This window comes from Podarcis tiliguerta, assembly GCF_965153285.1.
Source record: "Podarcis tiliguerta genome assembly, chromosome: 8".
Lineage (NCBI taxonomy): Eukaryota > Metazoa > Chordata > Lepidosauria > Squamata > Lacertidae > Podarcis > Podarcis tiliguerta.
In genome coordinates this window covers 16,575,321-16,600,716 of record NC_139541.1, presented here as the reverse complement: position 1 = coordinate 16,600,716, position 25,396 = coordinate 16,575,321, and the positions used below count along the sequence as shown (strand labels likewise).

The 25,396-nt window shown below is 46.1% G+C and overlaps 1 protein-coding gene and 1 long non-coding RNA gene across 19 annotated transcripts in view; one reads left to right on the top strand and one right to left on the bottom strand.

Annotated features, from left to right (window-relative positions):
- SAMD11 (sterile alpha motif domain containing 11) overlaps positions 1–25,396 on the bottom strand; it is a 317,376-nt gene that overhangs the window by 57,027 nt on the left and 234,953 nt on the right. For all 17 annotated transcript variants that reach the window (XM_083453809.1, XM_083453803.1, XM_083453810.1 and 14 more), the window contains 2 exons: positions 18,669–18,793; positions 515–607 (listed from right to left, as the gene is read on the bottom strand). In XM_083453809.1, the coding sequence (XP_083309935.1) occupies positions 515–607; positions 18,669–18,793 (218 nt within the window). The remainder of the gene's footprint in view (positions 1–514; positions 608–18,668; positions 18,794–25,396) is intronic.
- On the top strand, positions 7,395–18,423 carry LOC310683989. 2 transcript variants are annotated; one of them, XR_014514627.1, is made up of 3 exons: positions 7,395–8,977; positions 15,253–15,445; positions 18,279–18,423. It is a non-coding gene; the product is annotated as an uncharacterized lncRNA (long non-coding RNA). The 2 variants fall into 2 exon arrangements; XR_014514628.1 differs by having other exon boundaries at positions 18,276–18,423.

The window sequence follows — 25,396 nt, the reverse complement described above, 5'->3', positions numbered from 1 at the left end:
GCCCGACTCCCCCGAGTGCGACTGAAGTAGCTGTTTGTATTCCATATGAAAGTCTTGAAAAGAAAATGTTTTACTATAAAAACCCAAACTCACAGGCAGGAGGGAGCGGAGAGGGGAAGAGAGAAAGAAAGGAAAACACCAAGGAAGGAAACGGAACATAGTAATTTTTGTAATCTTAACTCTTGCTAAGCAGACAGGGGGGCGGGGGAAATCTTACAGAATGATGTTCTCATCCGGTACTGAATCGTTCATAAAGGAAGGAACTAACCCAGATCTTATCAAGTCCGGGGGCGGGAGCAGGGTGCAGGGGTCAGCATAAATTAAGAGCAATGCAAGTTAAGGGACACCTTCCGCAGCCAGCTTTTATGAAAGGAAACTGCAGCAGCGGCATGACTCGGGGAGATCCTGCTGCTTCCCCCCCCCCCCACACAACTCCTCTTTCTCCATCATAAACGCCAACTGTCCCAAGCTTCAGAAAGTATTATGATTATTTTTTTTAAAAAAAGGAACCTACCTTTTGGGGACTCACTTCGAGATTTCTTGCTCTCCAGGGGACACTCGCTGCTGCTGTTGGGTGAACACGCTCTTCTCTTTCCTAAAACTTCGTCTGGAAGAAGGGGGGGGGGAGAGGAGCGGGAGAAAGAGAGAAAGAGAGAATTAGATAGAAAGGCACACTCTTCTTTCCATCACCGCCACCCTTTCATCCAGAGACTTTGGGGGGGCATGTTGAACACACACACACAAATCTGGCTGAGCAAGGGAGGAGGGAGGGAGGGAGGGTGGGTGGCGGAGTGGAAGTCATATTGAGCTCACGGATATGCTTTCCTAATCATGCAGCCCAAAGGGACCCGCCAACCCTTCAGCACGCTGATCAATGGCCACCGTTTCCAGCCATAAATTTGGAAATCTAGTTTATTTCCTTACTGAACTGCATCATTTGATCGGCCGCCTTTCGTCCCCCGGGTGTGTCCTCGCTTTTCATACCCTGATGCAAAACAGCTGGGGTCTTGGCGGGCGGTTGGGGGGGGGGGAGAAAGAGAGAGAGAGAGAGAGAGAGTATTCACTTCCCCCTTCTCTCTCACACACACAAGCACCCTGCTCTTCAATCTTTCTTCACAGTCTCTCTCTCTCTCTCTATCTTCACCCCTTCGCTCTTGGCGATCGCAAGATCTTCAGCAATCTTCTCCCCGCCAGACTGTGCGAGAAGCACTCAGCCTCTGCATCCGTGCAGTCCTAGCAAGCCAACGCAAAATATCTAATATACAATTACAACATCTCTCTCTCTCTCCCCCCACCCCTCCTCTCTTTCTCAACCCCCCCCCTCCTGCTTTTCCCTTCTCCTCCTGTACAGATTTAAAAATCAATATCCTCCCATAATAATGCTGGGGAGACTGTTTGTCATCGTCGCAAGCATCAAATTCTCATCTATCAAAAAGGCTCTGCCTTAAAGGGACTGCAACCCCTCCCCCCCCACAAAAAACACCCTGTGCAAAACAAGTATCATATTTTGTGTGTGTGCATGTGTGTGTGTTGCAATTCTGAAAACGCTCAGAACATCACTTAATAGGAGCAGAACTCTGCTTCCTGACAATTTCAGCTTCTTCTTCTTCTTCTTCTTTTTAAATGCAAACAACCCCCAACCAAGCTTCTGGTCCTTATGACTAATGAAATCCCAGGATGCAAAGTGGTGGGTTGAGAAATGGGCTTCAGCATCTCATGTACCTCTGTGTCCCCCCCCCCCAAGCCCAACATGACCAAAACGAGAATTAATTATGCACAATTATGTTTTTAAAAAATGCACACAAAATAAAATTTATGCCATTTTGCTCAAGTCGTTTAATTTATCTTTAGATGCAGGACTGAGATTTTCCTGGCATGGAATTCAACTTTCTCGGGTGGCATTTATTTATTTATTTAAGCACAAGGTCCATACAGCTCTTGTGCGTATTTCTTTGCAACTGGTCATGAACCACATGAAAAACTACCCTGCTTGGATTGCGGGGACGTTGATTGTATTGCTGGTAGCAGTCCTAATTGCCTGCTGTTTAACAACCACTGTGTTGCTCAGATTGGGCAGCCATTGCAAATTAGGTGAAACAGTATCTCTTGATGGAACAGTTTCTGTGAGTGTGGGAGTATGTAAACTTTCCTGTGGATCAGAACACTTAAATCGGGGGGGGGGGGGGAGTTTTCCCTCTGCCACAGAGTTTTGGGCAGCGAACCCTTTTGCCCTGTTTTTTTTTTCTTCTAATGGCTGTCAGTTTTGTTTCTTTGGACTGATTTTTGAACGAAACCTTCATCTATATAAGAATATAAGAAGAGGCTTGAAGCTGCATCAAGCCAATGGCCCATCTAGTCCAGCATCCTGTTCTCACAGTGACCAACCAGATGCCTGTGGGAAAACCCATCAAGCAGGATCTGAACTCAAGATCTCCCCTCTTGCAGCTTCCAGCAACTGGTATTCTGAAGCATTACTGCCTCTGCAGTTTGCTTTTTTAAAAAGGAAAAGGCTACTTAAACCTCTCCCCCACCAACTAGGGATAGCTGGTTCTGTCTGATTCTCATCCCCCCCCCCCATCATGAAGTAACTTCTCCCCTTTTCCATATCAGTTTGCGGAAATCCTCATGGAAAATCCATCACCGTTTTAGTGCGTGTTTTTCCTATATTGCACATTTACATGTACACACATTTTTGCAAGGGGATTTCCCGTGATGTGATGCAATTTTTGCACATTCTTTTGACTAATACATGCATTTTATGCACCCTTCGCCCTAACATCATGACTTGGCTGGAGGACTGCTCAGAGAAATTGGGAAAAGTGCAAACTTCTGAGGGTGGCTGTGTTTTGGCTTCTGTCTGGTTTTCGGAAAGTGCATGATTTGGGAGACACTTCTTTTAATGTGAACTTAATAAAATTCCTCCCTCATCCCTGCTAACAACTGAGGTGCTGACAACGAACTTTTTGTTCTTGTTTTTATTATGTATTTTGTGTTTTTATGTTGCGTTTCACCCTGAAATCTACGAATGAAGAGTGGTATACAAATTTAACAAACAAAATAACTAATGAGAGTCAAGTGCTTTTTTTTTTTTTTAAGGCCAGTCTGAGGCTTAGCCTCTATGGGAAACATGTGAGTGTGAGAGCCAGTGTGGTTTAGTGGTTAAGAGCAGTGGACTCATAATCTGGTGAACCGGGTTCGATTCCCTGCTCCTCCACATGCAGCTGCTGGGTGACCTTGAGCTAGATACACTTCTCTGAAGTCTCTCAGCCCCACTCACCTCACAGAGTGTTTGTTGTGGGGGAGGAAGGGAAAATGAGATTGTTAGCCGCTTTGAGACTCCTTCGGGTAGTGATAAAACGGGATATCAAATCCAAACTCTTCTTTGGGGTATTTCTCCCTGCCTTGCAAGCTTGGATTCTACCCAACCTGGACATCAAGCTGACTGGCACGTGCAATACACTTGCCCCTAGAAACGGCATCCATGACAACAGGACGGTTTTTGCCCTATGCCCCATCAGCGTGGGGCTGGCTTCCACCCTCCCTAAACCGTGAAAGAACAATGGACCGGCAGGTGAAAGGCGCCCAGTTGGGGTTTCGTGCCACGGCATGCAGTTGGCTCTGCCCTTTGCCGGCAGGAATCAGTGGAACAAAGGGAGAGAGGAGGGGAAAGGTCATGGGAATTACGGGGTGTAATTTAAACAGAGGGCAAGCCGTCAGCAATTGGGGAGGGGGAGAGAAGGAAAAGTGCTTGGAGCCTAGAGACTCAGGAGCCAACATCTGACTGCTTAGTTTAAAACCACTGTGCATTGTCCTGCAACCGGCAAGCCCTCGTTGGGTCTTGCTACCCCTGCTGGACTCCTCTGCCCACAGTCCCACAGCCAGAAGGATTGCCTTAGGTGTGTTTTGCCCTCCTAATATAGGAACTCCTCCCCCGCCCCACACTCTGCAAAACGCCACATGCATTTCCACTCCTAAAATGGGCTCAATGACGCTAGTCCCTATGGGAGTGCCGTAGCCTGCAAAATGCCCAAGGTAAATTTTCAGTACTAAAATAGCCCCAATGACGTTAGTCCCTGTGGCAAGTTCCCTTCCCCCACCCCCCAAAGTCCCACAGCCTGCAAAATGCATTGAGAGTTTTAACTCTTAAAACAGCCTCAATGACGCTAGTCCCTATGGGAGGTTTCCCCGCAGTCCCTTAGTCCGCAATATGCCCTTGGTGTGTTTTTATCCCTAAAATAGCTTCAGTGATGCTAGTCCCTATGGGAGGTTTTCCCCAGTCCTATTGCCTGCAAAAAGCTTTGGGTGTTTTCACCCAAATATGTTAGTCCTTAACAGGATTTTTTCTCCACATTCCTAGCCACAACTCCCATCAGCCTCAACAAGGATGGCCAAAGATGGCTGGAGCTGTAGTTCAGAAACATTTAAGTTTTTTCAATATTGTTATAAATTTCTGTGATATCTCTTTATAGTACAGCAATATATAAATATTTTTAATAAATAAATAAACACCTGTAGTTTGGCAACATCTGCTCTAGATGAAGCGAAGTAGAATATAAAACATGAAAAACATACACAACACAAACTAAAGCAACAACGCACCAGTTAAAAAAAGAATCAACACTGGTAGAACTGTAAAACAACAAGAACCTCAAATGCAAGTTTAAGCTGATCGCAGAATCAGAGAAAAGGTATCAAGCAAGCCTTTACACTACAGCATTCCACGAATTGTAGGGGGAGCCACCACCAAGGAGGCTCTCGTTGCTAACTTCTGCTTCAGAATGTTTATAAGCGCAAACAGCATCAAAAGCAGAATGGCAGATAACCACCCCAATATCACCATGAGCTCAAATCTTAATGAAAGCACCACAAATAGAACAGCTGGAGAGAGCTGAAATGGTGAAGGAAAGCCTTCTTGGAGAACAGTGTTTCACTTTGTACATCAACATTCTGGAGAAGACCAATTGTTAGGCAATGAGCAATTTGAAGACATTAAGGGCTCTGCCAGACTGATGTTTCATTACTGGTATATTCTGAAACATGTTCTTGACAGAGTAATGGTGCATTAGTGATGGATTTATCGTGCTTTTGTTCTGTGATGCTTCCACATTATTGCCATCCAACAGAGCTAAAGTGCAACAAATATGGGACAAAAATAAACCAGACTATTTGTGGATAAAAAGTAATGAAATTTCAGCAGCAAGTTACAGGATACGCACTGATTGGAAATGAAGCACAATGTGACAGGCGCAAACAGTATTGAAAAAAGGATTGTGTGTGACTGCCCTGATAGCATCAAGAGCACAAATCATCATGAATGTGCAATAAAAAGGATATCCGGAGGGGCCCTGATTCCCAAGGTGTGGTTTTATTACACGAACAGCTTTGAGACGCCTCCTCCAAAGTCTCTTCGGAGAAACACAGCAGAGGCGGGGATGGGGGTGGCTTGCTTTCACAGCCTCCTCCACTGCTCACCTATAACGAGGCCGTTTACAAGGAGAGGTGTGCAGACATGCCCTGCAAAATTCATTTTTACAGCCTGTGTCGGGTCATAAAAAGGTGGTAAAAATTCATAGTATGGAAAACAAGCCCAGCTGTTCGTCTTTGTGGTGGAAGAAAGAGATCCAGGTTCATTTTTCAGATGATGCATGCATAGAGGACAGTGCTTGGGCGAGTGGCTGGGGGTCTCTTACTCTCACTTGTGTATATGCCAATATCAAATGGTTAAGATACACGCCTAGTGTCAGTGCCAAGCTAACCAGGCCTACCTTGCAGGCTACGCATGAATGAAGACTGTGCTTGGGAAGTGGGTAGGGTTTTCTCTTTCTCGTTACAAAATAATGTATCTGTACAGTTCAAAAGCACACCCAAAAGTGCTAGTAGATAAATAGGTACCACTCCTGTGGGAAGGTAAATGGCGTTTCTGTGCGCTACTCTGGTTTCGCTGCTCCGTTGCGCCAGAAGCGGATTAGTCATGCTGGCCACGTGACCCGGAAAAACTGTCTGCGGACAAAAGCCAGCTCCCTCAGCCTATAGAGCGAGATGAGCACCGCAACCCCGGAATCGTTCGCGACTGGACTTAACTGTCAGGGGTCCTATTTTTTACATATAAGTATTGTATGGTTAAGACACAGGCCTGGTGTCAATGCCACACTTAACCATGGCTGAATTTGCACAAGCTATGCATATGTAGAGTATGGTACTTGGGTGTGTGATAGAGTCTCTTTTACTCTTATCATTTCAAAATGATTTTTGTGTATATGTAGGCACCAATGTCACGCTCGGTGTTAATGTCATGCTAACCAGGGTTTACTGCTCCCCCACATCTCAACCTCAGCTTGCAGGCCTGTTTCATGCCCTGGTTAAGAAAGGAACTTCGGCTAGCATTAATCCCTGGAATCTCCAAGTAAAGCTTGTGATGTCCTCCTCTATGAAACCCTAGAGAGCTGCGGTTGGTCAATGTAGATGGGTCAATGGTCTGATTTGATATAAGGCAGCTTCCTATGTTCCTAATCTAGAGAAAGTGTTGTAGGCTCACTGGCAGAGCATCTGCTTTGCATGCAGAAGGTCTCAAATTCAATCCCTCACATCTCTAGGTAGGGCGGGGAAGGTCCCTGGTCTGAAACCCTTGACAGCCACTGTCAGGCAGTGTATAGAATGGTACGCTGGATGGATCCATGGTCTGACTCTGAACAAGGGCAGTTTCTTATGTTTCTCTGTAACAAAGCAGATCTCGAAAGCCTGAAGTTTTCTCTTCCCGCCATACAGCACATGAGAATCTCTTTTCCCCTGAGAAACTTAGAGCCAGTCCATGTGCTCACTATCATGTTCTGAGGAAACAACAAAGCCAAGAAGGAACTAAGGTGAAAACTGTTTAGAAAGAAGACCTCGTCCTTTAGTCCACAGGCATTTCAAGGTTGATTCATTTTCTCAGGGTCAAGAGTTCATAAATAAATCAAGGTGGTTGGAAGGGGCTCACTGAGCATTCACAGACTGAAAACATCCTGAGTTTCAAATGTTCATAAATTTGTTTAATCCAAGGCAGTTGGAATCTGCTCATCTCTATATTATGCTCATGATTGCCTTTCTGCCAATTTTGGTTTCTTCTTCTCTGTTTCGCATTTTTCCAATATGCAGTTCAGTTCTCCACTTTTCAGCATCAATTTGTGGTTTGTTTATTTTAAAAGTCATCCTGAAAATTCACCAGCAGTTTAGTATGAATTTCTCCTAATATACACCTTTTCACAAGGAGCGTTTGATTTATTGTATTTCTATGCCGCTTTCCATTCAAATCAATCTCAAAGCAGCTTAAGAACAATAAACAACAATAACATGATAGAACATCACAAATACAGCATAAATCAAATAATATAATTAATGAACTATCAATAAAACACTAACAATCTATAAAACATTAACGAAGTAGCAACTAAAAATAAACATCACAATTAGCAAAAGTAATATTATATAATGAACAAATCAATACAGTCCAATATACATGCATTTGCAAAGCAATTTCCCCTAATGTAATGCATATTTGTCTGCTATTTTCATTAATATACTCATTTTTATCCACACTTTTATTCATTTTCGTACACATTACTTGGCTGGAAAATTCCACTGCAAAATTCAGAGAGGTATGACTTTTGCACAGTTGGCTGTGTTTCAGTTTGCGTATTTTTTCCGGAAAGTCTGAGTTAAGAGAAGTTTGCCTTTGAATGCACACTGAATAGAATTTCTCCCCCATCCTTACTTTCAGGGAAGGGCCCGGATTCCCTGACACTAAATGAACTGTGCTGCGTGAAAGAGTACTTTCTTTTGTCTGTACCGAATCTTCCATAATTCAGATTCATTGGATGGCCACAAAGTTCAATACTATCAATGGGAGAAAAACTTACCCACTTTCTTCTCACAGTGCTTAATTTTACACACCTTTTACTTGTCCCCAAGGACCAAAATGTGTGGTTATACAAACCAGGAACAGTGCATTCTTAGCACACAATTAGAGAAGAAAAAGTGGGGTCCCCAAGCTTTGAGGTACAGTGGGAATGGGGAACCTCAGGTGCGGGGGCCAAATCCCTGTCCATTTGGCCCTCGTGACTCTCCTCAGGCAATAAACCCTCCCAAGTTACTCTCCTCAGCAGCTTTGTTTTTTACACACACACACACACACAGTGTTTTTTACCTGGCTATAAATGCATCCTCGAAATCTGATAAAGACTCTTGCTCGCCAGGATAGAGAGGGCTGTGTGTGTGCAAACTAGCTTACTGTACAAAGAGGAAATTCCCATTTGTTGCTCTGCCCATTTTTGCCTGGCACTATCATGTGCCCCCCAGAAGGGAATGTGGCCCTTGGGATGAAAAAGGTTCTCCTCTCCCTACCCCTGCCTTACTGGGAACTCTGCCTGTACCACCACCTTAGGCCCATTACTCGTCTCCATGGCGAACCACAAGGCCAGAGCCCCTGAACTGACGCATCCTCAGATACGCGGCCTGACAGTTTGGTGATGACCATTACCATTTCGTTTTGTCAGGGCCTCGGCCTTTTCTGCACCACTTTGAAGGCGGCAGCAAAGAGATAGCAGCTTCCAGGGGAGCAAGCAGCAGGAGCCGTGCCCTGAGCGTCGCTTAAACGTCCGACCGCACTCATTCAGCCCCCACCGGCCCGTGACAGGCTTTGACAGCCAGACTCCTTAATTCCTTTTTCTTATTCCCTTAATCTGTCATCTTTATCAGGCCGGGGAAGTGCCAAGCAGCGTGCAGGAGCCCCAGCCCCGATCAATCTCCACATTACAGCTGACAGAATGGTGCTAATAACTTATTGATCTCGTGTTTGCCGAGCCCCGCCGGGGCCAAAAAGCCTGCCATTGATTGGCTTGAGGGAAAAGGAACCTCTCGGGCTGAGCGCCGAGCGGAAAGCCTTCAAATTGTCTTCTTCCCAAGGAGCTCAAAGACAGAGTGAGGGGAGGCGAAAGGGAAGGTAGGTGGGAGAGGAGGGAGAAAACTCTCTCACACACACACGGTAGTTTCGGGGTTGAGAAAATAATGGGGAGAAAAGATGGGAAAGGAGAAAATTAGAGGCAATATTTTGTAATAAGGGAGCCACTAGATTCATGGAGGAGAAGCCTGGCAATGGCTACTAGCTAACTGGAACGGCTATTTTCTCCCCCACTCTTATCATAGGCAGTATGCCTATGAAGGACAGTTGCTGGGAATTACAAATGCTATTGTGCTCAGGTCTCGTTTGGAAGCTTCCCCTGGGGATCTGGTTGAGAACGGGGTGCTAGACCGTGATGGACTTTTGTTTTGATCCAGCAGCCCAGCTCTTCTTATGGTCTTATTCAGCATACCCTCCAAGGCTTACTTTAAAAGGAGGTTACACAACTTTATAGAGGGGAAGGCTAGCACCTGGCTATAGGCCACTGTGGTCCTGTTCCATCTCCGCTGTTGGGAGGCAGTATACCCATGAAAACAAAGTTTGTGGGAATTTCAGGTGGGCAGACTGCTCATTGGGGCACTGTGAGGACAGGGTATGCTGGGCAAGATGGGCCCTTGGCTTGATCCAGCACACAACTTCTTACGCTTCTAGGATTTTGGTACGTTTGACACACAAATGTGTGTGACATGGAGGAATCACCACAAGATGAGTTTCTCCCTCAGTACTCAAGGTAAAACTTGACTTATCAAAGTCCACCCCACCTCTCACAGGCAAGTGGCAGGTTTGAGGTGGCTCTTGAGATGTGATGGGACCACCTTCTAATTGTGTGTCCTCTTGAGGTTCCCTGGGGATGGGGAGGCTGGTTTTGTAGTATGCTAAGAGTGGCTCCCTTCTATTTTTTAGCTGTTATACAGAGTGTCATCTCTCCTCCAGGCATCCACCATTTTGTTTTCCATCCATGATGACTTGGGGACATTTCTAGTCCCACCTGGAGATGGTACCCAGGACACCTTCTGCATTCAAAGCAGACAATCTACCACTAAGCTACGGCCCTTCCCTTAAGACACAGGAAGCTGCCTAATACTGAGTCAGACCACTGGGACCATCTAGCTTAGTGCCGCCTACATTGGCTGGCAGCAAGTCACTGGGATTTCAGGCAGGTGACATTACCAGCCGTAGCTGGAGATGCTGGGGATTGAAGCCAGGACCTTCTGCATGCAAAGCAGGTGTTCTACCACTGAGCCACAGCCCTTCCCCACAGCGAAGAAAGTGGGGAGAGAGACAAATGCACAACACAAGAAAATGGAAGAACAGAATTCTAGAAGTGAAGTGTGAGGAGGAAGGGAGGAAGCCAGGAATGAGTGACTGGGAAATTGAAAATGGGTGGTGGTGATTTGCACTGCAAAGTCTCCCCTGAGTTCTTAATTGGTTGGGCTCTTCCCCACCCCCACAATGCAGCTGCTCCCTGGCCAATTAGTTTCCCACTGCTAGAGAGAGAGAGCACAGCATCCACGGTGGAACAACAAGTCCTCCTGGCAGCCTGTTCAATACCTCTCTTTTGCAACTGTGGAGGGGGGGGGGCAGGTCCCTGGTTAATTTATGAGCTGTGCGGTCACATTACCGGCTTAACCCTTACATCTCAGCGGCCTTCAGGCGCGCCAGCGGACTGGGCCCCCCTTGCTCAACTTCAGCATGTCACGATGTCAAGTCTATCTAGGGGAGCAAAGGAAGCTTTCTCATGCAGAGGCATAACCACAAAAAAGTGCTGGAGGCACAGAATGCAAGAAAAATGAGAGGATAAGGTTCTTAAAGTGCCCCCTCCCAAGTTTATTGTAGCTGTTAATGCCCGACACTCAGCTGCATGTGACTAGGGAACAAAATTCAATGTATTTCCACCCCCCCTGTACTGTTTTAATGAAAGGAGCTGCTCCAGAAGAAGGAAAACTTTTAATTACAATAAACTTTAAAGAAAGGAGCTGCTCCAGAAGAAGGAAAACTTTAATTACAATAAACTTTAAAGGTAAAGGGACTCCTGACCGTTAGGTCCAGTCGTGGACAACTCTAGGGTTGCGGCGCTCATCTCGCTTTACTGGCCAAGGGAGCCGGCGTACAGTTTCCGGGCCATGTGGCCAGCATGGTGAACCAGAGCAGCACACAGAAACACCGTCTACCTTCCCGCCGGAGCAGTACCTATTTATCTACTTGCACTTTGATGTGCTTTCAAACTGCTAGGTTGGCAGGAGCAGGGACAGAGGAACGGGAGCTCACCCCGTCGCAGGGATTCGAACCACCAACCTTCTGATTGGCAAGCCCTAGGCTCTGTGGTACTTTTGACAAAAACCCTGTTGTCTTTCTGGTTTTCTTATACTTGGATGGCTTTATAATAAGATTATGGCCCATCTAGTTTAGTACTACACATACTAGCAGCAGCTGTCCGGGGTATCAGGTAGGGTGCCTTTGCCCAGCACACAACATTCCAAGAACCTCTAAAGAAAACTGCTGGCTGAAGAATCAGCAGGCATGAGCATTCCTCTCCACTTGTATTCCATGACTGGGCGTCTGCCCAATTTGATCAAAGGCAGCGCTCCGTGAGCAGAGAGATAATAACTCAGGTTATCAGATGATAACCGCTATTATGTGAATAACTCCATATGCCAATTCACCCGTGCTCTAGGAGAGGAAAGCAAGGAAGCGATCTGCTTATATGAAGGAAGCAATTTGCTTGAAAATGTTTCCCAACCTCTTAGGATCCCAGATTCAAGAAAACCAAAACAGCATAGAAATTGATGGTCCTGCCAGTTTGAAGAAGAGGGGGTGGGGAAACACAGACTAAGTAACTGGGGGAGGGGGCAATTTAAATCACCCCCATCCTCAGTTTAAACAAACACCAGCCACAAGAGGGTGGAAAGGCTGTCATTGGTTCTCCTGTTCAAACAGCTCTTCCTTTTGCAGCAAAAAGGCAGCAATGACTGCCTGAGATGCTTGACCGGGAAGGACTTGGCTTTCTGCTCAATTTCATGTGATGAGCAATCAGTTATAGGTTTTCTTTTAAATTAAAAAATAATAATAATTAAACTGGGAAGGTGCAGTCAGGTAGTAAAGCAAAAACCATACTTTCACCTCCCAATTTGCTCCTTTTTCCTCTTGGATCCCAGAAGAGGAAAGCGCAGTAGCCCAGTGGTAAAACACCTGCTTTGTATCCTGGAAGGATGCTGCCAGTCAGTGTAGGCAACACTAGCTAGATGGGCCAAGGATCTGTCTCAATATAAGGCAGTTTCCTATTTCATATGTGAAGGGCTGTAGCTCAGGGGTAAAAGGGAGTTACAGTACAGCGAGACTTGTTTGAGAAAACAAGGACGGTTAAAATCTGAGTTATGAATTGAACAATAGCGAAGAACGCAGAGATCTCTTGTGATCTCAAGACATCTGGAACATGGGGAGTCCCCTTTTGAAATTTTTTATAATTGGAATATATAATTGGTGGTATTATTATTATTGTATTTTGAAATGATTTGATTGTATTTGTCATTAATTGGAGCACCAATTAAGCTGCCTTACCAAGTCAAACCATTGAGTAAATCTAGCTTAGCACTGTACTGGCACAGTCCTTCCAGGTCTTCAGACAGGAACTTCTCCCAGCCCTACCTCAAGATGCTGGGGATTGAATCTGGGACCTTCTGCATGCAAAGTAAGTGCTCCAACCACTATGCTATGCTATCCCTCTTTGCCTGTTGCTTGCTTGCCTGCCTCCTTCTTCTCTCCCATTCCTGCCTCAAGTATACAAACTTCCCTATTTGCATGCATATCCTCCTCCACCCTCATGCCAGCCAGGCATCAACCACAGCCCATAACAGACTCTGCACTCCTAATACGCTCTTCTATGGGGTCTCCTCTGACCTTGTCACACAGCTCTAGGTCCCATCCTGCCAGAACTATGCTTCATGCTTCCCGCATGCTCTTGTGCCCGTATGCCCAGCACTGACAACGTTCAGAAGTTCAAATAAATAATTTGGAAAGCTGTTTCCGTTTGGAAAGCCAGTGAACCAGATCATGGTAACAGAAAGCAAAAACAAACTTAAAAATGGCACCATGACATACTTTTTAGCCATTGAAGTCAAAGTCACTGATTCTGGAGAAGTAAAAAGTTATCTAAACAAAAACCAAAAGTTACTGTGTCATATCCCACCCCTTCCATGTTGCTTCATTTCTTTCCTTCCTATGATAATCACATGAGCGGTCTCAACCAATCAGCAACCATAGGCTCAGGGTTCATGATCCAGGATCCCATGGGGGATGGGCTAATAATAAGAGTCAAGACTAGGAATAGGGAGATTCCAATACAGTGGTACCCCGGGTTACATACGCTTCAGGTTACATACACTGCAGGTTACAGACTCCGCTAACCCAGAAATAGTACCTTGGGTTAAGAACTTTGCTTCAGGATGAGAACAGAAATCGTACTCCGGCAGCACGGCGGCCCCATTAGCTAAAGTGGTGCTTCAGGTTAAGAACAGTTTCAGGTTAAGAACGGACCTCCGGAACGAATTAAGTACTTAACCCGAGGTACCACTGTATTCCCATAATTTTGCTTACAGGATGGTTTTGAGGAGAAAATGTGGGAGGCAAGAATCATGTAGGACGTGCTGATCTCCTTGGAGGAAAGCTGAGATACTAATCAGAAACATAGGTCACATCTGTGCCATACATTTGAAGCACTATTATACCTCTGGGAACTGTAGCTCTGTGAAGCCAGCACCCTAATCAAACAACATTTCCCAGGATCTCAACTACTGTTAAAACGGTATCATAGCGTTTCAAACATGGGGAGTGGATGCAGTCGTAGTGAATCGGGACAATGTCATGATGCTATACAGCCGACCAGATCAGGCTGCAGAATAACATCACTGAAAGCGATCAAGGGTGAGGGTAACTTAAAACAAGGCAAACAAAAAACCAGTTCAACATGGGATTCTGAAAAAGACAATGGAAACCAAAGGCAGTTTTTCGGGAGGTACCCAAAGCATTTGGGGTGACAGCAGGGCGGTGAGAAGAAAAAAGAGCAAATAGTTTTGAGTCAGCCATAGGAAGAAACTAAAAGACCCCAGGGCTGGAGCATTCCCTGCGGACACACGCAAGCCGATCAGCTCCTTCTTTTGACAGGCGCTGTCTTCATAAGCTTCCCACCCCCTCCTCCTCCGCCAGCCGCCCATCTTCGCTTTTGCATGCCCTGGCAGAGTGAATTAGCCAAACTGGATAGAAAGGATTGGATTTGTTTACAGACACGCAGCAAGCTTCTCAGGGAGGCTCTAAGTCTGTGTTTGATGTGCAAACCTCCAGCTTTGCCGCCATGCCTTTGTCAGGCGGACCCCGGCTCCTGCGCTCATCCCTTTGTGTGTCGCTCTCAATTAAGATTAAAAGGGGCCTTATGCCATCATCCTCCCTTCTCGCACACAGAGAAAATCCCTTTGTGGCAAGAGAGCAGCACCTTGTAGGCAGCTTCGCATTTATCTGATCTGTTGGGGGGGGGGGCGCGCAGCGGCACAAAGAGTGGCGGGAAGCCGGGGAGCGGTGGCAGCGGCGGGAGTCGGTACAACTCAACCATTAGAACAATTGCAAATCCTGCCACTGTTGGGGGGGGGGGGAGAGCACAGATCCTGCAATGAATTAATTAAGAGCAAATTACATTTTTTTTAAAAAAAAACACATCAGTGGTCTTTTTTTGCATTCATCTGCTGCAGTACTGTGGGAAGGGGAAAACGTCAGTAGCCGTGGACTGCAGACATAAAAATAACAGGAGTGTAGATTTACAAGATAGACTAAGGCTGGGCTTTTTGCAGACCGAGGGCCACATTCCCTTCTAGGTAACCTTCCAGGGGGCCACATGACAGCGGTGGGCAGAGCCAGAGGCAAATGTTGGGTGGAGCAATGAATGTCAACATTACCTTTGCATAGCAGGCTAATTTCCTGGGAGGGGAGGGAGGGAGGAGGCCAGAGGGGGTGGCACCCAGAGCACTCACTCAAAAATCCAAATGTGCCTAATAAAAGTTGGAGACTCCTGCCTTATGCGGTATAAAAATTCACCTGCTACAACAGGCATAGGCAAACTCGGCCCTCCATATGTTTTTGGGACTACAGCTCCCATCATCCCTAGCTAACAGGAACAGTGGTCAGGGATGATGGGAGTTGTAGTCCCAAAAAACATCTGGAGGGCTGAGTTTGCCTATGCCTGTTCTACAACTTGGACAGAAGTCTTTTGTTGAATGCAGGTAGGGTTATACCAGGTGACTTCATCCTTTTTTCTTTTTTTTTGTGGGCAGCAAACCCTACCTGGGCAGCATTTGCAAGATGTGAAGCAACAGCGAAGGATTGGCTACAGTTATCGTTTTTACCATATATCCCACCCAGTGATCTGCAGACAAGTGACTCCCCCCCCCCCTCCTGAAGCCACAGCTCCTCTTTGGAAGACCTATGAACAGCTGCACGACTCATGAGTAGCAGCCGCAGCCGCCAGTAAGTCCTCTATGGCAACCATTCAGTGCTTTACAGTTAAAGAGCACTCAAGTACACTCGAGTACATAATATGACAATGCACTCAGATCTCAAAAGCGAGTGCTATTTGCTTTACGTAACACTTATTCTGTAAGCCATGCTTAGGAGGAGGAGAGGTGGTACAGTGGCGGCTTAAAATACTAAGGGGTTGTGTCCAATGTGGGCTTAGTCAAGAGTAGACCCACTGAAATGAATGGACCCAGGTTAGGACTAGAATTGGATACAACCCTGGAAAATTGGGCTGGGATCTGGGGAAGAGGGGGGGAAATTTGATTCAGATAGCACTTTAAAGCTGAATCTACTCGATTTGAACTTTCCAAAACAATACACAAACCAAAACACAACCACTCCCTGAAATGCACACCTCTCCCAATTTTGCGCTGCCAGTTCTCCAGCCAAGTAATAAGTTTTTAAAAAGAGAGCATGCGCTAAGGTGAAGTGTGCATAAAAATGCCTAGATATGTGTCAAGAAAATTGTAAAGTTCATAACCCCCCCCCCCCGAGATCTCACTGTAATATGTGGAAATATTTTTTTGGAGTGATCTGTAATAATTTGATTTGATATTTTTAAGCGAAGTGGTTGATGTGTTGCGAGTTATGTTGCTTTATGCGTGATGGGGAAAATGGAAATTAATAGTAATAGTAATTTTAAAAGGTAATGCCTAGATAAAGTCACTCGCCACCACCACCAATCATACATTGGACAGAGGATATGACTCTGCTGGCAAGGTAAATACAAGAAAGTGATCTGATATATGGACTCCTTCATAGTTCCATTTGCATGAATGTCTGCACAGCAGTTGGGGTCTGAACCACCAGCCATTTTCCCTCTTCCCCTTCTCCCCCCACATAAAATGTTGCCTTGATTAACTATGATTTAGTTTGTATTGTTTGACTATATTTGTTTCCTTTTGGAAAATACAATAAAAATCTATTAATTAAAAAAACATGAAACCAACACACAAAAATACACTATGTTGGGGAACATAGCTTTGAAAAAAAATGTGTCCATATTAGGAAAAATTGCATACAAAAATGTGTATATTGGGCAAAAGACGCTCTCAAATGCTGGCAAATTTCCATGCCCCCCCCACTTTAAATGGAAACAGACACAGAAATGTAGAGAACTAAAGATTGTAAAAATGAGAGACTGAGACAAATAGATTCCAACATCCTTAGCTGAGAGACAGGCTGGGATGTTTTACTCAGTTACGCACAGTGGTTTAATTTAGCCTTGTCCTGAGCCGATTTCATCAGCGAGGCAATGTTTGAAGGAGTTTAACAGTGCAGCCCCCCAGCCCCCTTCTTAACACAGCACAATCTCACCTCTGCATTCTTGCAGAGAGAGCAAAGCCAAGCCCCAGCGATAATTATAATAAATCTTTCGGTGCTGGGCAGGGAGCGCACGCCTAGCCCTGCTCCATGATTAAGAGATCCCTGTAATACCTTACGGTCCCCAGTGGGCTGGGCAGAGCGGGGTCTAGCTAAGCATTGCATCAAACAAGTTAAGAATATCTCAATCATTAAGCGGCAACCCACGGCAGCTCCGAGCACAATCGATGGGGCAATTAGATTTTATCAGCACCTGCTTCCCTCCCCCCCTCCCCCCAGGCCTCTCCTCTCACATGTGCTGGCTAGGCAGAAGTCCAAGTTACACCTACCTCCCCTCTGTGAAAAGACAAGGTACAGCACCAGATTTATGCTTCCATTTAAGAACATAAGAGGCGCCTTGCTGGATCAGACTGGGGGCTCGTCTAGTCCAGCCTCCTGTTCCCACAGAGGCCAAAGGAAAGCCCACAAGCAAGACCTTAACGTAATACCAACTCTCCTGCAGTTTGCAGCAGCTGATATTCAGAAGCACACTGCCTCTAACAGCGGAGGTAAAACACAGCCAACAGGGTTAGCAGCCATTGATACCTGTCTCCTCCATGAATCTGTCTAATCCTTTTTTAAAGCCATCCTACCTAGTTGGCCACTGTTGCTTCTTGTGGGAAACAGCTCCGTGCTGCTTGAAGAAGTACTTCCTTTGCTCTGTCTTGAATCTTCCAGCAGCTTGGGGAACCTATATAGTCGTACTTAGGGTTACAAACCTTCCTTCTGAGTACACACAGATTCCATTCTAAGGGCCTAAACACTCTTTCTCAGCTCAATCAACCTCACAGTGCTTGCTATGAAGATACAACAAGGGGCAGACTATGTACACCACCCTCACAGCTCCTTGAGGATACAAGAAATACAAACATCCTAAATAGTTATTTAGGAGATTGCTGAAGCCTTGGATTGACCCCAGGACACATCCCTGTTTCCCTGCCTCTCTGGATCCATAGCAGTTACCTCAATGTTTCCCTTCCCCTATCTTCAAGGCCTAGTTATGTTCTGAGCAACCAGTTCCTAAGAACACAGCAAGCTGCCTTATCCTGAGTCAGACCTCTGGGTCCATCCAGCTCAGTATTGTCTACACCGAACAGCAGCAGCTTTGTGGGGTTTTAGACAGGGGGGCGTTCCCAGCCCTACCTGCAGATGCTGGGGATTGAACCAGGGACCTTCTGACTGGCAAGGCAGACGCACTGCTGTGAGCTACAGCCCCTTCCTTCACCGGCTGCTCACAAAAATAAATAAAGGCTCACAACAGAGCCGCCATCCATCCAATAGCCTCACTTGTTGATTTATGCACCATCGCCCTTTCAAAAGCCAGCCCATCTCTTTCCCACCAACGCTGTCAATGAGAGGAAGGATCCGCAGAAGATACAACCGACCTGTCTTTCATTCTCTCCCTCTCCCTCTCTTTCAGCAGAAGACAAGCCGGAGCCTGCTAAACCCCACAAAAGGTCAGACCGCAGCATAAAGTCGAGGCAGCCACTCAAGCAAGGGGGCCGGCGGAGATGGAGGCACCGCGCGACAAGCTTCTGATTAATGCAATTACAAACCCAACCAAGGTCTCTTTCTGCTTCACTGCGTGCTTACCCACCCCCTTCCCCGCCCGCAGGCCTCTTCGCTTCTGTGGCGGAGCATGCTCTGAACACAGAGGCCTCCACATCACAGGATAAACACCAAGGAGAGGCTCAGAATGGCCCAGGTGAGGGTCAAAACAAAAAGTCACCTTCCCAGGTCTGGGGCAGCAGCCAAACATTTGGGGGTGGGACAAGGCAAGGAGGGAGAAGAAGAGGTGAGCCAGGAAGCTTACCTGCTGCCCCCAAGCCAACATCCAAGCTGCTTCTCTTGAATTCGCACCGGCTCTGGGTCTCTGGCATAACGAGCTGGCGACTCTGGTGGAGGTTGGAGATGAAGGAGGTGAGTTCGTTGTCCCGGCTGTGGAAGGGAGAAGAAGGGTTTCACTTACACAGCCAATTGCTAGCAAGCTTCTCCTGAGGCTCTTTTACCCTAACTGCCCTCTCCCACAAGCCAACCCTATGATACCCAAAGATCTCCTCCGCATGTGCATTTGGGGTCATTTGTGCTCATGGTGCTATCGAGGTAGTCACATGCAATCTTGCTTTTGCTACTGTTTATGCCTACAATCTTTTGGGGGGTGGTCATACTGCTCTACTTCCAGGCAGTGCAGATTTTGTAACATCCTGTTGAAATACTGCACATGATCTGGTTCGTTTTGGTCGCTCTTTTGTTGCACCACAGCTCCTCCAGACAGCAATAATATGATAGTGTTGGTGGAAGCATCACAGAACAACTAATAAAGGAGAATAAATTTGCCACTAATGCACTATCCTTGCATCAAGAACATGTTGCAGAATACATCAGAAAATAAAACACAAGGCGCTAAGAACTGCATTCTGCGAGTTTCCTTTCCCCCTTAAATAGTGATCTTCTTGTGTTGTCCTTTCTGCTACCTGTAAATGAAGTTCAAAAGAAGAGCACCTGATCCCCTATCAGGTTGGCGGGCATAGAGGACAGGGCTCTTTTGTTGGTGGCCCCACACCTGTGGAATTTGCTGATCTATTTGAGATCAGGATGCAGAGACTCCATCACAACTAACAACCTTCAGTAGACCTAATGCCCATGGATTTTTCTTATGCACTTCATGTTCTGACAGAGATATGAAAACATTCCACAACATTAAATAATTCAGGCAAAGACCTCCACAAATTTCCCTTCTCCCTGACATGCTACAAGGACTACAGAGGAGCAAAAACATCCCACAACATTAAAGAATTAAGGCAAAGGCAATTCCCAAGAAGGTTCATACTCACACAGCCAGCGGCCTTACTCTGTGCATCGGCAAGATGCCGCACATGACCGCCCACACATTGGCTCCACGGAGACCACCCTAACCAGTGAGTGCTGGGGTGAGGGGACCAAGAGTTATCTGCCAAATTACCTAGCAATTGTCCCTCTTTAAATAGCCCTCCTTGAGGCTGAATCCCTCCCCAGCTTGGACCAGCAATGCTGCGGAGCTGCTCCCATGAGCCCGTCCAGAGTGTGGGAGGAAAAGGGAGGGGGAGAAGGGGCGCTAATCTCCAGTCCAGCGCTCTGCTTAATCAGATAAAGTTTATGACAGAAAAGTCATTAGAGGCAGGTGCTGTCGATGGGCGTCTGGCTCCAGATTTTCAGACAGTGGCGGGGGTTTCTGCTATCTGTCCTCTTTTGCCCCAACCCCTTGCAGAACTGCTCTCTCTACCAAACCTGACCTTAACAGGAGTCTTCAAGCGATGTTAGCTGCAATCCTAAAAGGGCTACCCTGTTCCTTCAAGGTGGAATCGCCTCGATGCAGCCACCCAAGTTACCATTTACGTGTGAAGAAGCAGCTGGTTTTCACCACTGGCCATTTAAATCATACCGCCCAATCCATATCTCCTCTCCCCTGCCAGCCTGGCTCCTGCCGACACCACGGCAAGCAATTTCAAGGCTTATCCCTTGCCTAGATACCACCTTTGAGAAGCATTATGCAAAATATTTCCAAAGGAGTTTAGAGGATTAATTTGAGGCGATTATCGGTTCCTCTTAATCGTGCAAATCAATATCTCCGGACGTCAGGGACAAAGGACAGATAAAAGCTGCCGTCAGCACAACAGGAAAAGGAGGGTGGGCCGACCAGGGGTGGGGTGAGGAAAGAGGCCTGACATGGTGGACATGCCAGTGGGTTTAATTGGCTTATAACCCCATCATCACAGCAGTCTAGGGTGCAAGTCTGTGCACCTGTTCCCCCCCCCCCTTCTTATGTGCAATGACCACGGAATGGCATGTTAGGTCAGTGCAATGTTCCATAGCCTGGTTTATACAGGCATCAAAATGAAGTTTATAAAGATTTACATAAATTTATGTTCTGCTTGGTCATAAAAAAACCCCCTCAAAGCAGTTTACAAAAAGAATGAAACAATGAAATTATCAATAAAAAACAGTTAATCACGTTGAGGTTTTCCCCTCCAATAAAGCGGTATATAAATTCTATGAAATAAATAAAAAGGGGAGCTCTATTTCCCCTCACAGAGCTCCAATCCCCAGAAATCCCTTGGAAGAGGGATTGATTGTTAAACCATTCTGAAAATGGTTCAACCAAATGCAAATCTGGGAAGTGGGTAATAAGCTCCAAATAACTCTCAGCATCTTTAGCAAGCTACAGCTCCAATAATTCCTGGTAGCCGTCTTGAAAGTGGAATCATAACGCTTTAAACGCATGGTGTGAATGTGACCTCAGTCTCTGCTCAAATTGTCAGCTTGAAGACTCCCAACTAAGTTTTCTCGAGAGGCTAACTCAGGGATTGCTATCCCCCAACACACACAGACATCCGATCATGTCACTCTCCCCACACCCCTGTGTGGAAACAGGCCAGGAACAATTTCATCACATGTTGAACAGTTCCTATAGGCCAGGGATGGGTGACGACCAGCCTCTGAGACAATTGCGGTCCTGCAAGCGTCTCCAACTAGCCCTTGAGATTTCCCCAGGGCATGTACCTTCATAGGACCTACTTCACAACCTTCTTGAACATTTTTGCTTGGCTGAAATGCGCTAGTGAACTCTGAGCGGGCATAAAGCAGCTTAATATGTAAGCAAGAAAGTCTGAAAACCGCCTACCAGCAGAATGCAAGAACCTCTGAGCTGGGGACAGCCGGGGGGGGGGGGGGGAGAGGCACAGATGCCTCTCTCCTAAAAAGAAGAGAGACTTCCTTCCGATATGCACTGATTTTCTTTCTTTTTTCTGAAACACAGCCAGCTCTCCCATGCCCGCCCGCCCTCCCCCAAATACGCACATACGAAATCAGATTAGTCGTCTGATCCCTTCCAGCAGCGTATTTTATATATATATATTTTAAAAACGGATTAGAAAAGGAGGCCTAAGAGAGAGATAGGGATCTCCTGAGAGGTTGAAGAGGAGACAGATAATCTCCTGAAGGACTGAAGGTTGCCGTAACCATTTTCAATTTGACCAATTTTTTCTTCCCTCCACCCCGCCTTTTTGCTAATTAATGCTTTAGAAGGTTTTCAGCGTTGACAGCGCGGAGGAGAAAAGGGAGGGCGAAATACAGAAGGAACATCCAATCTCCGCCTTTCTCACAGACAAGCAAATCAAAGTATGTCCCCTATCTTAACAGTTTTTACTGATAAGTAATGGCCGCTTCACTTATTACGTCAGGAATGGGTGAGAAAAGTGGAAGCGGCAACAAAATGCTGCAGTGGGGAGTGTTGCAACTGAGAGTTGCAGCCAGCTAGCCAGCAATGCCCTTTCCCAAGAGATGCCATTCTATTTCACCTCCCTGAAACAGACCCTTTGACTCAGGTTGCACGTAACGCTGGGCCAAGTTATGGTCGTACCCAATACTAGTCCTACTCAAGAGTAGACGCATTGAAAGTTAAAGGTTAAAGCATGCAGGCTCCCAGATAGAAGACTGCGGCCTCTCTGCTTCTCTCCTGGTCCTGTGATGCTATGAGTGAAGACTTGGTTTGGCTTAGTGCGTTGTGCACACCCAGGCTTATGGTTTGCCTGGAGTAAGACAAACCACAATCCTCTGACTGAACAACACATTAAGCCAAACCATGGCTTAGCTGAAAAAAGGTTTAAAAGAGGACTGCACAAATTCATTGAGGATAAGGTTACCAATGGCTACTAACCTTAAGGGCCATGCTCTGTCTCCCCACAGGGCAGGGCCAGAGAAGCAAAATGTGTCAGAGGATCCCAGAACGCCTGCTCCATATTCCTCAGTTCACAGTAAAGAACAGGCCTTTTCAGTGGTGGCCCCCTGCTTGTGGAATGCTCTCCCCAGTGAGACTCACCTGGTGCCTTCTTTCTCTAGCTCTAGGTGCCAGGCAAAAGCTTTCCCCTTTACCTGGGCTTTTGGCTCTTAGTTTGAAGGATCGAAGTATTTGCAGCTTCTTTCGGTGGGGCAGAATCTGCTAGACTTGTCTTTTAGTTGTATAGATGTGTGCACTTTTTAGGGCTTTTTAACAATAACAACTGTATTTGTTCTCATTGGTTTTAGTATTTCTATTGTGCTTGCAAGGCACTTTCAGCTATCTTTATGAGGAAATAAAACAACAACAACAACAACTTCCATCAGCCCTAGCCAGCATGGCCAATGGCCAGGGATGCTGGGAGTGCAGCAACATCTTGAGGACCACCGGTTCCCTATCTCTCTTTTAAAAGCTGCTGCTTAAACTAATAGCCTCCATCCCAGCCTGATTGGGGTTCTTGCTTCACAGACTATTTCAGGTTAACCTTGGGTGACATTCAAACATGGCAAGATGCTTTGCAAGCGACTGTGGCTACCAAAAAGACAGAAAAATGCTGCAATTCAGCCCATAACAAACAAATGCAATTGTTAATGTCTCCGCCCAACCATCCCCAGATTAATCTATTGTCTGCACGTAATGGGACTAATAGTCCGCTTGCCTTCTCTCAAAAGGCCAACTATCCTAATCCATCCTCTGTAATGGCAATATAATGATTCACCAACGGCAACAGGATAGCTCTGAAGCTTACAGGAAATGGAGCTCGAGAGGAGATATACATGTGAGATGAACTCTGGGCAGAAAGATAACCTCAGCCAACCACACTGGAAAGATGAACATAGCCAGGTGTTTGTGCTGTTTTGCTGACTCTCCAGCGAGATAGTGCTCCCCCGAACCCGCTCACTCCATTTCTCATACCAATAAAATGAAGAAAATTTAAGAACCTCAAACACCCATATTATGCATGACTGGCTCTCGACTGATGGAAGCGGGATTCTAACAGAAAGTTTGCCTGCTTTGAAATTTCTGGAAATCTTAACGCATATATAGGTGCATTGGTGCCGGCATGTTCGTGTACACCAAACTTATGCAAGAAGGTGCCTGAAATCCTGGGCAGCTGCTGTCAGTCAATGTAGACAATATGGAGTTAGATGGACCAATGGCCTGAACCAGCGTAAGCTTCCTATATTCCTAATAAATTAAGAATTGGACGTTCCAAGTTCAATCCCAAATGGTATATCCTGGTAGGGCTGGGAGAGACTCCCTGCCTGAAACCCTGGAAAACTGCTGCCAGTCAGTGTAGACTACATTGAGCTAGAGGGACCAAAAGATCTGACTCGCTTCCTATCCACGTTAGTGAGATGTGCAGGTGTACACGTACACACACCCTGATATTTCTTTTTTAAAAACCACACACCGTTATTAATATTGCATTTTATAGTGTTAATCTGCCCTGAGATCTTATACTGAAGGGCAGGAAAGAAATCCAATAATAAATAAATAAACACACACACACACACACACACACACACACACACACTCTTACAGGCATTAGGAGTCAGACATGTCTTTAATGGGGAGAAGGATGAAGAGGCTAATGGATCGAGGCAATTAACCAAAAAATAAATCAGCGTCAGGATCCCTGCGTCTCTCGCGCCAAGGCTGCCAGGCGCCTGTGGGGTCTGGCAAGATGTCGAAGTGTTAGCAGTCATAGTGATGGGCTGTCAAAAGGGAAGGGAAGGAGACAGCAGTAGTGAGTGGGGGGTGCTGGGAGGGGGAAAGCTAAGAATACAAATGAGGGACAGGGAACCCGAAACCTGTGTCAGGAACAGAATCCCAATTCAAGCCTGCAACAGACCTTTGAAACTGGAATGGGGGAGTTTGGTTCCAGCTGGGGAGTGAATCTGGAGCCGGTGTGTATGGAGGGTGGGGTGGGGTGGGGTGAGAGGAAAAAAAATCTATTTGGTTTACATTTATAGGCGATTCAACTGGATTTGTACTTTTCAAAACAACATGAGAACTGAACACACAACCATCCTTTGAAATTTGCACTTCTGCCGAATTTTGCATTGCCCTTCTCCAGCTACATAGCATGTACATAAAGGCATATAAAGTGGGATAAAGTGTGCACACAAACACAGGTATTGATGAAAACAACATGCAAAAACATGTTATTTTAGGTGAACCTGCTTTGCAAAAAATGCATGTTCTTAGGGAAAATGGCATAAATACTGATGAATTTTCGCGAGGACTTCAAAAATTAAAACAGCAAACAGGGGTTGAAAGCGGAATTCAAGATTGCAAAAATGGGAAACAGAGAGAAACTGAAACTGACAGATTTGCCCATCCCTAGTGACAATGCACCATCGCATCGAACAGCTTGATCCTAGCTATGTGCCCCCAAAACAGTCACTAACACTCACTGGATATTTATTTTGGGAGGGGAGGGGGGTGGAACGAAAGAAGACCCTGAAAGATAACGAGATATGAAATACAATGGAAAGCCATTCCTTTTTTAAAAAAGAAAAAAGTTTTACTCATCTTGCCATCTCTTAACGATCCTTCCTCCGCTGCAGAGATCGTATTAAATTTCCCTGATCAATACAGTCGCCATAAACCTGTCCCGACCCTCTGCCCTTCCTTAACATATAAAATAAAATCCAATATGCAAAGCAAGGAGCCGTGTTGGGGCCACGACGGCAGCAGCACAGACAGAGCTGAAGAACCAC